Below are 13,088 nucleotides of genomic sequence, written 5' to 3' on the forward strand. Positions count from 1 at the left end.
CCTTTAGATTATAGGTATGGCTCTCTGAAGCATTTTGCTAATGGAAAAGTTTGGGTAGGTACAGACAACCAAGTACATGATGCACCCCTCTCACAATTGCACAACACTGAATAGGTGCATGTTAGAATAATAATGTTGAAAGTGAAACATTTTGAAATTTGAACAATACAAGATTGAATCTGAGAGCATTTTCAATGGAAATTGTGTACCTGAATTAAGTATTGCCATACATATTAACTACACAAGTAGATGAATGAAGCCCTTTAAACAGACCAATGCACTTCATTGTATGTATAGGTGCAGGCAGATTTGGAAAAATTTCATAACAGAACCAACTACATGTTTCCAGTGAATGTTCTATTAGAGTAGTTAGCTGACTGCTCTATTAGAGTATCTTGATCTTGTACACCTCCAATGCTTCTTGTTGCATAAACTTTAGCATAAATCCACTGATAATACCTTTGAAAGATGTTTATAAGGTGGTTTTATGAGTATTTGTATTATTAGTGATCATATAATTATGCTAAGACAAATTTCATTATAATTCTCAGCATATTGATCAAGTAAAGCCTAAATATGAAGGGAGGGCTTCAGCCCCCAAAGCCCCCCCCTCCCCCCGAATCCACCCCTGTGCTATGTGCGTTTGTTTGTGTGCAGCTATGTGTTGATTGTCCGTCTGTTTGTGTGTTGTATATCTGTCTGTTTGTGAGTAGTTATGTATTGTGTGTCTGTGTGTCCATCTGTGTGTATTGCGTTGTAACTTGTTATGTTTGTATGTATCCTGTCATGTATGTAAATAGCTGTAAAAATATGTGCAAGTACATCATTAAGTTGTGTTGTTCTTTAGTATACTTATCAAACTGTACTGGTGTGTTTTGTACAATATGTTATTACTGTACTGGTTGATGTGTTAGGTATAACAGTTATGTTATTACTGGTAACTATATCAAACTATCACATTCACAGTTGTAAGGTACCCAACATGAACAAGGACAAACTACTGAAGTTTCTCAATGAGGTAAATATGTCTGCATGTCCATTTGTCAGTGTGTGTCTTTTATTAGTAACAGTACAACCCTTAAACCAACATAGAACTTTTGGGAAATGCATGTTTTCACATGTAGGCATGCATGGCGGCATTAAATTGGCTCTTCACCCAAAAACTACACAATGACTGAATGTCTGTTCACTGAGCTACTTAATGAAGGTTAAGTGAAGTAACCACAGTAGCTTACTTGTTATGTTCAATGACGGCAGCTCGTGTTTCGTGATTCAATATTCTGACCATTTATTTAAATTCAATCATGAGTTTAATCACGTGACTAATATACAGCCTGATAGAAAATTTAATGACAAAGTAAACGGTGTTTGTTGCAAGTTTTCAGGAACAACCATCATTAAGTTATGCATTATTTGATAAAAACATGTTAGGTTTGTGTGTGTCTTTACCAAAAAGTTAAAGTTCTGGCCTGGCTTTTTGGCATTACTGTAAAACCCCAGGTATTGTTATAATCCTTATTACATCACAGAATAAACTGCATAGGAAATGTGCTTCGAGAGTTACAGCACTTTAAGACACACATATTCTCTGTGTGTTCTACTAGAGTAGTTATTCACTACACTGGACTGTTTAGTTGTACTGTAAACTCATATTGATCTGTGGCATGCGTCTTGTTATTACTATAACTTATATGACAAATTTTCAAATTAGTAACTTAGCGACTATTGACCATCTAAAAAGTGGGATGATAAAAACTTTACAACCGTTGTGTTAATATTTAAATAATGTTTAACATCCTTTCTCAGGTTCAGCATGATCCCCATGACAGCACGGTGTTAAGTGAGTTCAAGATGAGCAAGGCAATCTCGATTATCCACAACTTGGAGCCAAAAGGACGTGACATCGGTAAGTGGAACGTTATGTTGTTAGTAGTAGAACTTGTGGACAACCTCCTAGTTTCAGTACTTTTTATTCTTTGATTCCTTGGCTAATATTTCTACTTTTCCTTCTATTTGTTTGTTTACTTTTTGCGTAAAACTATTATGAGTAGTACACCCTTGCATACCACATTAGAAGAAAGAATGGTACCAGGTTTATTGTTTTTGTCTGAACACCCCACCCCCAATCCCACTACCAATTACTGAAATGGTAAAGTGACCATCACGCTTCATTTTCAGCTATGTCCAGCTCATTGCAAATGATGAACACCATGAAAAGAACCTCTGAGTCATAATGGAAAACTCAGATGGTTCCCATAACAATGTAGGGAAGAAGCCATCATGCTGAACTAGGCCATACCTATTGGATCTTATGTTGTGCGGGCAAAACCTTGAAAAAAAAATGGGTAGGTAGGTCGATTTGATAATGATAGTTTTTCAATACTATTATTTGATGCAGATTTAAAAAAGCATTTGCATGGCTACTAAACTTTAAACTCAAACAACAAAAAGCATGGTACATCACTAAAAGTATGAAAGCATTTGTTACCAAAAATGAACCTATGTAATTTTGTGGTTTTAGTTTTTCTTTCATTTCTTCATATTGTTAGGTTGTCTAGTGGCAGGCCTTTTCCCACTAGATCTACACAAAAAAAAACACAGATTGGCTGTACAACAACATATTGCTTGTATAACACTTTGATGGAATCATCATCAACCAGTTCATCTGGTAAGCCACAAAAGTAATAGATTTGAGGAAACGATACGAGCTTTGCACTGTAATATTGTACTTCAATGGAATCCTTGCATAACAGAGCTGCACATATAACTATCAAGCCATAGTGGCATGAAGATGAAGGAAATAATTCAGAGCCACAGGTATACAGCTTAGAGTAATCAATCTCTTCTAGAAGTATACATTCTTCTTTGGTCAGCTTTCGTGCAGTATAAGGACACCTAGGGTTGAAGCATTCTCGGCATGTAATAGTTCTACACATTTTGCTGTTAGTAAAAAATGGCTTTCTTTTGTCATCAAGTTCTTTTGCTTCCTGGAAGCTGTAAGATCCCTTTGAGGGCTGATCTTTATCAGATGGTAGCTGCCCATAAACTTTATCAAATGGTGGGATGTACGAATCCTTCTGAATCAAGCAGAGGTAGAGGCAAGTAACTAAGTGCTTCAAATTATTCAGCTTTCATGTGCACTGGGTGATGGGCACAGTAGAGGCAACTATTGTTTTGACATTTTTTTTTAAATTTGAAAAACATAGCTTGACATGTTGCAGTGCCCTGTAATAAAATCCTGAAGAGGCACAGACTCTGTCATCATTTTGGAGATTTGTTTCACTATCTATGTTGATTTCATCTTCAATTGCTACAAAAGCAACACCAACACCCTGCTCCGTAATTTTCATTGCCTTAAACCGGTCAGCTAGAGTTGTAATTGGACCTTGCATAGAATCTCTTAATGTGTCTTCTAAGCCAGGATTCTCATCTAACACCTTGCGCACTTCACCAAGGGTTCTTACCTTTTATTATTTCCTCTAGGTCTGGTTCCATAGGTGTTCTAGCTAATTCCATATGTTGCAAAGTCAAATTAAGAGTAGACATAACTCTTTCTGCAAGATTTGTTCAACCCTAATAGGGACAAGTTTGTACTGAAATTAGCATATCCATATCAAGTGTACAAAACAAAGCAATAAGACGACGGAAAAGTGATTCTGTGATCAAGACCACCGTTACTAATAGTAGGCTTGTAATCCTCCTTTTCTAAAGCATTAATTAGTTCAGATGTGTGCCTTAGTGCACTAGAGGGTTGGGAAACTTTGTCCTTTAGAGTGACACATGCCTTTCCTTGAAAGAAAGAATCTTTTGCAGATATGGGTATGTCAACTATAAAGGACACTGATGAGATAATACCATGCACATGAAAGTCATGGTCAAGGGCACAATTCTGTGGTCCATCTACAGACATCAGTGACCTGTTATGCCCCCTAGCACCTGCTGACACAGGGAATCTTGGCTCTCCTACAGGTATGATAGCCTTATCATCCACAGATATCATTCGAACAAGGGATTTGTTTTGAACTGAGAAGCCTTTCACATATTTTTAAATATTCCCCACATATTCGGCATTAGGGTAATCTTTTCTTAACTGCTGTACCTGTACACCATGCTTTGCCGGTGTAACATAGTACTGAACTACTATAGAGATTAGATGGCCAGAGTTGCAGTCTTATCCATTCAGTTGAAGGAACTACTGGCATGTCATGTGTGTTTCTTCTGTAGATGCTCAGTTATAATATCCTGTAGATGGCAGATGGATATGGCAAGAGGCATGTGCACAACATCACCCTGTTGTCTTTCATCAGCAGTTGTTGTGGCTTCTTCCAAATATTCACTCATCTCAGTATCAAATGCATTGGATATAAGATTTCCATATATCTACAGTAAGACAATGTTAGGATCATCAAGATCAATCAGTGCTTTAGTAACACGCTCATCTACCTCCTTCTCAGTGATGCAATTGCTGGAAGAATCATCTCCTACCAAGGATTTATAAATAATTATGCAACACACACTTTGGTGTTTTAGGAAAATGATCAAGGCACACAGTACTATGTCGTGCAGCCCAAGAAACTGGCATGCAACACTGTGAGTATATTGACAGGAAGAAAGAAAACATGATTTTTGTACCTCTGTAGCTCTGTGCTGCCTTTATGAAACAAGACAATTTTTACTGTGGCTACAACAAAAAACTAAACAAACTAATATTTTTAAAAATTGTTAATAAGTAGGGATCTATGCAATAAAAGTAGTGAAACAAGAAATGAATGATGGTATTACAACATAGCTCAGTGGGAAGGTCCCTACTTTGGCACATCAGCTATAATTTTGCTCAATGCCAAAGTAGGGAGTTTCCCACTGAGCTATGCTGTAATACCATCATTCACCTCTTGTTTCACTACTTTTTATTGCATAGATCCCTACTTCATTTTTAAATTAACAATGTTTTTAAAATATTATTATTGAGAGCATTGGGGTTGTCATGAAATCCATTAGTATGATACCAAATACTCTGATGTGATAATTTGACATGTTTAAGAAATCACACTAGTAATTGTCTTTATCATCAAATACCTTGATGTGTGTAATGATAATGCAAGATGTTTAATAGTTATAATATATTTCATGAAATTTTGTGATATTTCCACAGGTATAATTTCCCCTGTTGGTATGTGGCGGTTCTTAGCTAGTGAGGAGTCCAATATGGTGGACATGACTCAGATGGGACTATCTATGGACATGACTCAACCATTATCACATTATTTCATCAACTCCTCCCATAATACCTATTGTTCTGGTGAGTAAGTGTGATTGTGGGATTGAGTTTGTGTTTGCCTTTTGTGTAAAGGTTGTTTTCTCTTTCTGGGTTATTGCGTTACCTAGTTTCATGTATACTGGCAATTTTTCTAGAATTTCATAGCAAGCACAGTAGGGTTTCTGGTGCCAAGCATGGACATTAACTAAAAGGTTTTAATGAGGTGTTTTGCAGTCTGACAGGGATGTACCCTGTGCAGTTTTGTGCAATTCCCACATCATGGTATTAGATCTGGCAACATAGTTACTCAATCTTGACAGCTAGTTTTACACATTTTAACATCTCATACTGAGACTTGACCACTAGTAAGAGGAAAGATCTAGAAGGGAACTTGTCCTCTTCTTAGATAAAAATCCTTTACACTGTATAACCCATGTTCTATCCCTTATAGGTGCTCAAATAAATGGTCAATCATCGGTGGAGATATACCGACAATGTTTGTTGATTGGTTGTCGTTGTATAGAATTGGATTGTTGGATTCAAAATGATGACATCATCATCACTCATGGTGTTGTTAGTGGTTTCTGGGTGTGTACTACAATATCATTTGAGGTGAGTATTTGTGTGGAGTAGTGAGGCATGGTATTTCAGAATTGTTGAATTATGTACGAGATGTATGTTTGTCACACAGAAAGTGCTTAGGGCAATTAATGACTTTGCGTTTGTCACTTCGGATTACCCTTTAATCTTGTCAATTGAAAATCATGTTGACAGGTTGGTATGTCATATGATGTCATCACTGTGATCATGTGATCTACACACAGGCCACACCTCCTCAATCGTATGGCTATACTCTACACTCTGATATTTGGTGATAAGTTATTGAAGGATCCGATTGAGGGTTTCCCAGTAAGGATTGATTGTGGGTCTGTGTTAATGTGGACACTTGCATGGACACCAGACACTTAATTGAGGTCCCAGAGTATCCTTTTAGTACATAAACTGACCTGGAAAATCAGGACTCTTTGGTAATCAGGACACTATTGATTGGTCAGGATAACATTTAATGCATTTTCTACTAGAATATATATGTTGATATGTTTATCCGAGTACCTTAAACTTGTCTTAGACATTGAAACACAGAATTCTACGAAATTTAGTAACTCAAATATCCCTGTGTTGTGGTGCCTGAGCAAAGTGAGGGTGCTATTAAGGTCCTGAAGGTCTCTAAATTCTGTGTTTCAATATCTAACTTATTTTAACCACAGTGTACCTTCACAGCTGCTTGTGAATGAGAATTGTAGCATTGAGTAGTGTTAACAAATCCATTACTTCTCCCTCTAAGTAGTACGGCACCAGTTGTCCAGTTAAATGAAAGCATTATCAACGTTACAATGCCATGTTAGTATAGTCTCATAGACAGGGGATTTATAAATACATAAACAATTAAGGGATCTACACGAGATGCATTTAAGTAGAACTGTGTACTACTATCGATTCTACCCAGTATCATGTACCAAGTGGCAATACTCTACTCCAAGATTTGGTATCGCAGGTATCAACTTTGCAATAAAACCAGATAGTTGATGATGTTGGATTACATTTCAATTGATTTGAGTCAAACTTTTCCTATTAATATGATAATATAAAGTTTTCATCTTCATGTCCTAAATTATGAGAATGCCAAATTACTAGCTTGGTTATCTCATGTGGGTAAAACCATGTGTTATATTAATATCTAAAGTATATTGTAATACCGTCAATACAATATCATGATATGCAAACTTGAGGTGGTATCACACAGCCCTACCTGTAAGTAGCCAATGAAACTTGAGTATCTCACCTTACTGTGGTCTAATTTTATAGTAGTTATGCCTTTATATTTAAGACTTTCAAGAGTATTTAGTTATCTACTCATCAGGTGGTTATTTCACAATAACCTTTCCATTTTATCATACTGTTGTTGTTGTTGACATGTTAGATTGAGCCTGGGGCAACGTTACCATCACCAGAGATGTTAAGGGGTAAGATCCTATTAAAGGACAAAATCAGATTGAAGAAATTGAGAGAGTAAGTGTGTAGAGTTATATGGCTGCCTTGATGCATGGTACAGGAGGGATAGAAATGACGGTCATCCGTAATGCATTTCCCATAGATTTGTCTATCTAAATTCCACGTTGGCTCCATGGAAAGTTTGTTATTTTTTCAACTGAAACTGTTTCATTAGCAAAAAGTAATTTTCTTATCTTCAAACTATGGCCAGAATGTGTGACCTTTATTTCTAGCAGTGATTTGTAGTATATGCATGCATGCAGTATATTTCATAATCTGTATTTAAATGTAAATGTCTGACACTTATATTAACAAGTTATCAAAGTTATCACCAATGAGGAAGTCATCACAATGTAATGTTTGGTACATCTACCTTTCCCAAACGTGTTGTGTAGCCAAACTGCACATGTGTATGCTTGTCACTCTTGGTGTTGTCATTGCTAAATAAGTTGTAGTTGGTTGAAATGTTAATTTTCTCTTGAGAATAAGCCATTTTTATATTTTAGCTGTTCTCTCAGCAATCAGTTAGTTACTTCAACTGACTCTTGTATTTTTAAAGTCCTATATTTTTCAGTACAAATGTGTTCATCATGTACGTAATCACCTTTCAAGTAGAGTGAACACTTTGAGGGGATTAAACTCATTACAAAGTAAGAAACACTTGATATTACCATAGAGCTAACTGCCTCATGACAATTGACACAGCATGTAGCATAGATATATACTATTTGATACATAAATCACCCTTCAGCCTGCAAAAATTATATAGTTTTATTTCACCAACCCATCAAACCTGAGTTTGGCCTGAGAAATATAAAATTTAATGAAGTGCCTTTATCAATTGGTTCAACCGTAGAAGAGGAAGATGAGAATATAAAGTGTGTGTGCTTGTAATTGTAGTCTTGTGGTAAGTCTTTGTGAGTTTGTGTGTGTATCTCTTGTGCCTTTGCCAGAATATGTCATGAATTTTGTAAAATCACGCTAATGGTCACACCTGAAATTAGAATTTTTGAAACTAACATGATGCTGTTAATAACAACACTTTTCAATATTTCTAAAATATTTATGTATTTATGGTTTATTCTACCCTTGAATGAGAAGGAATGTAACTTAATAATATACTGCTGTGTTTCAGGACTAAATTATTTAATGTGTCAAATACACTAATAAGTGTGATTTTCCAAAATCTGGTCACATATATTGAGGGTGTGTTCTATTAGAGTGTATATCTTCTTCCTTCTAGTAACAATAGTGCATTTGAACAAGGATCCATGACTTCACTAACTAGTGAACATGGATCTGATGATGGCTTTCCTACTACAGTGAGTGACAAGGATGACACTATAGGTGTGGCTTGCAGTTGGGTGTTGTGTGTATAGAAGTGTAAGACACACTGTCTTGTTGTGGAGTGTGATGTGTGTGCACTCATGTATTTTAATGAGTGTGGTGTCTGTTCAGTTGCAAGACACACATGTTTTTATGTAGTACTTTTATTGTGTAATGTGACCTGATCACACAGAACAATTAACACTCATACTTATTTCAGGTGACACTCCATCAGAGAAGGTGTTGTTTGAACAGCAGATGGAGCAGATCCCTCATCAGAAGCGAGCTCAACGAGGCAGCATCCCGATGAATGTCAGGCTAAGCAGTACCAGCAGCAATTCATCAGTGGGAGCCACTGGCACCAACAAGACTCCTAGCAGTAGTAGTATTAGCAGTGTTCCCAGTATTACAGTGAATACTGTTGAAGTAACACCAACTACCTCTCCTGATGAGAACAAGGGGACATATATACTGCCTGAGGATGACTGTAAGTCTATATCCACACAAAAACAGCCAAGCTGTAACAAATTGGTGCAGCCTTAAAATGCCTGGGTGAAATCAAAGGTGGCGGCCAAGAAATGGCTGCAATGATGTCAATGCTAATAAATTTTAACAATGCACACAGCTATTATTAAAATTTACATCATTGCAGCCATTTCTTGGCCGCCACCTTTAATTTCACAACTTTTTTCACCCAGGAATTTTAAGGCCGCACCATTTTATTACAGCTTGGCTGTTTTGTGTGGATTTCACTCCTTTTTGTACTTTATAAGGCCCCAAAACCAGCTGACTGAGGTTTGTTTTTACTCACATTTCCTCTTTTCTATGTAGATACAATGATGATTATTGAAGACAGACTTATAAATGTATTTCATTGCATGATTTAATTCAATATTTGATAATATTATTGTAATACTCTAATAGAGTACACATTTTTTGAGGACTTCTAATAGAACATACATAGAATGTTTTAGAACAATCTAGCACTTCTATTGGTAGATCTATGAAATTACAAATGTTTGATTATAAGCAGATTTCAACTAGAAATTTCATTTATAAAGCAGAAAATAAGTGAGGTGATCAGCCAAGGTAGCAGTGGTTCAGTGGTTAAGGATGCAGGTGTTAGGTATGGAGGTCCCTGGATCAAACTCCGGTTAGTCTTTTTTTTCGACATTGTACACCTTTTTTACCCCATGATGACTGCTCTATTAGAGTATCTCGATCCTGCGATTTTACACTTGCTTAGTTTTTGCTTTATAACTTTGTCACTGTAACTCTATTGTTATTCAAACTATCAAAAGGCACTGCTACGATGATCAGCCTATCTACACACCAATTTTCAAGTTATTTCTATACTCAGTTTACTTTGTAGCTGTGACAGAAGTTTGATCTTTTTTATGTGAATAAACGCTCATAACAGCTTGAAGATTACTCAGATTCACAGCAAACTTGGTATGTGATTCCACCGTTACATGCTCTTCATTTATGCCAAAGATCGAGGTAATCAAGTTACACGTTTGCATTTTATAGCAATTTTTGCAAAGTGTGAGAAAAGAAATAGAAGCCCCCGTAGCTATCTTACGGCATAAGAAGAAAAAAACGAGAAATTAAACAAACTTTTGAACGCCCATATCTCGCAAATGGCTGTTGCACATTTGATCAAATTTGCTGTGTGGCGTACCCTACCTGGAGAACAGCTATAATACAAAAATGGTGTGCTTTGGAGAGGGGCCATGGAGCTATGCACATATGGAAAAGCTGTTTTCTTTCTTCCTGTAAATATACTCACGGTGTGGTCGCCGGCTTTATTGGCCACACGACACACCGTGTGTCTTGATATTAGAAGTATATATAGTATCTTAATTATGAATATTATGAGAATTGTATGTGTCTGTATTACATGTATGTGACCCAGTCTGGGAAAACCGTGCTTATCACCCATTTAAAAGTATCAAGAAATGCCAGTTTAAAGTATTTAGTGTGTTGTAGTTTGCCAATGATTGAAGCTATGTGTACCAAATTTTCACACGTTTTACACCAATTCCTTACCTTCCAGAGCATCCACTGTGCAAGTAGCCAACAACTGAGATTCCCACCATTTTAGATAGTTTTTAAACCGAGGTTGACTGTATCAGGTGAGCTGTAAATTGGGTGGGAGGTGGGGGCCCTGGAAGGTGGGCAAGGTGGTGTTCAAAATTGAAAAGGAAGGCCAAGGTATGAATTAGGCCACGTTTTGGGCCATTGAGGTCTCAAAACTGGCTAAAATGAAAGGAAATTCATAGTACAGGTACTTATTCAACACCACAGAGCTGTACAGCCACATACAATCATCCCCAGGCTGACCAGAGCTCCATTAAGGCCCCACACCACACGTACGGATCGCCACTGGACTTGGGAAAAGCAGCCAGCAAAACCAGACCACTCAAGTCTAGCTGATTTTGATTTGGAATTAGACAGTTTATTCATGTAGCTTTGTGTCCTGGGTGAAAAATCGGATCTGCTGACATGGGCGATAAGACCGGTTTTCTCAGATTGGGTCACATATGAGTTTTTATGTTTTATTTTGAGGATCTACATGTCCATATATATGATGTGAGTGTGTATCTTTCTAGTTCATTTTTGGGTAGTTTTAAAACTATGTGAGTTTATATAACGTTGGATTTAATTTTTGTGGATTTAACCTTTGTTGATTATAACACCATTGATGAGTATTGTTATGGATTTGTAAGTCTAATTTATGCGAGCAGTGATTTTTGTTGGTGTGTTTTACTACTTCATTTTTCACAGCTGAGTGGCCAACTCATGTCACATCTGGCAATGAGTGGATTGTTGATGACAGTACTCTAAGTCATCCACCAAAGAAGGGTAGTATCGACTGTATAAAGAAACTATTTGATCCTACTGCTAAGAAGGAACATTCTCCAGTACACCCCATTGAGTCCTATCTAGCCGGACATCTGAAGGTGTGTGTTTGTAAGAGTGTGTTGTGTAGTGTCACTATTGTACCTGAGCCCTCATTTCTTGTTAATAACTCTTGTTACAAGGGCCAACTGCCCACTTGTTGCCATGTTTTCTCCAGCTTCAGTTCAACTGCTGAAACTTGGAATATGTGTATGTATATGTCTGTGAGTAACCCATATTAGGAGACTATTGTAGTACTAGTGTATGCGTTAGAGTGCATGTGTGTAGTTGTATTCTATCAATAGGCCTGCACCTATTATTCCAGCTTAATTTTGAGAATAATAGGTCACCAATTTTGTGAGAATAATTCCGGAATTATAGGATGGTTAAAGGCATAATTTTAGAATTATCGGACGACCACAGGAATAATTGGTAGAATTAAGGGTGTGACTCTTCTTCATTAGCTAGAAGAAAGAGTCAGGTTACTAAGAATGATATGTAGCTGATATTATTGTGTGAGTGCTGGTTGAAAAGGGGCTGAAAAGATTGATATACTCTTATAGAATGCTCAAATACCCTAATAGAGCAGTCAGATCATCTCGTGTTAACAATCTGCAGCAAGCATCAGGGATTTAACTGTATGATTAAACTTGTACAATTTAGACCAGTGTATCTTCAAGTCTTGAACATATTGATATCATTATAAACCAAACATAACATTATTATGCAGATATAGCTTTTCTAAATTCTGTTGTATCTACATATGGCTAGAAAAATGATCTGGAACGTTTCATTTGTGGCTATTAATTAATTCTGGCAAAATTACTCACATCAGCATCTTGAAAATTAAACCAAGCAATCAGCTACAGAAATTAAATGAGCATTGTTTTGGAATAATAGGATAGATATAAGAATTAAAAAAAGAGTAATGGGAAAATAATTTGGGAAATTCTGGAAAGAATAATAGGTAAAATAATAGGCTATATCTATCTAATTGGTGCACATGTGATTGCAGTTGTATTATTTTTAAATCATATTAATCACAGTCAATTGTCGGTCCTTGTTGGCCAGTTAACATTATAACTATTGACATGTTACTACTATTAGAACATTATATTATCCATATTAGGATTCAGAGTCAGATGAGGAATCAACCTCACTAATGATGTCGACAGGATCCACAGGACAAGTTGATGTGCTCTCATTGGTTAGTTTTAATGTTTCTCCATGTACCATTAGTCTTGTTCTAGCAAGAGCTAGCTATCAAACGGTATGGTAGTACTGTTTAAGTAGGAATCCCCAAAAATGACGTGCATCACCAAAAATATTGCCTTCTAAAAACCAGCTTAGTAACTTCTTATGTGATGAAAATCACCTTTATGGAATAATATTAGTCCATCTAGCATCAAATGTAGTGTTAAAAACTAGAAAACGATTACTGGCGGCCAGATATAGAATTTTAAAAAAATAGTCAAAACTCAAAATTTCGTCTCACTCACTGACCACAGTCGCAAGCCTAGAGCCCAAACGAGGCAGTACGCGGTCACCATTT

General features: G+C 36.6%; 1 protein-coding gene across 1 annotated transcript in view; it reads left to right on the plus strand.

The window, feature by feature from the left end:
- Nucleotides 1-13,088, plus strand: part of LOC136247677 (1-phosphatidylinositol 4,5-bisphosphate phosphodiesterase beta-4-like) — a 74,106-nt gene that overhangs the window by 22,484 nt on the left and 38,534 nt on the right. Inside the window, exons 9-19 of the mRNA XM_066039505.1 lie at nt 967-1,018; nt 1,807-1,906; nt 5,153-5,299; nt 5,709-5,869; nt 5,949-6,031; nt 6,082-6,166; nt 7,239-7,327; nt 8,553-8,656; nt 8,856-9,122; nt 11,423-11,598; nt 12,666-12,743. Coding sequence (XP_065895577.1) covers nt 967-1,018; nt 1,807-1,906; nt 5,153-5,299; nt 5,709-5,869; nt 5,949-6,031; nt 6,082-6,166; nt 7,239-7,327; nt 8,553-8,656; nt 8,856-9,122; nt 11,423-11,598; nt 12,666-12,743 — 1,342 coding nt within the window. The remainder of the gene's footprint in view (nt 1-966; nt 1,019-1,806; nt 1,907-5,152; nt 5,300-5,708; nt 5,870-5,948; nt 6,032-6,081; nt 6,167-7,238; nt 7,328-8,552; nt 8,657-8,855; nt 9,123-11,422; nt 11,599-12,665; nt 12,744-13,088) is intronic.

The sequence above is a fragment of the Dysidea avara genome, chromosome 2 (assembly GCF_963678975.1).
Source record: "Dysidea avara chromosome 2, odDysAvar1.4, whole genome shotgun sequence".
Taxonomy (NCBI): domain Eukaryota; kingdom Metazoa; phylum Porifera; class Demospongiae; order Dictyoceratida; family Dysideidae; genus Dysidea; species Dysidea avara.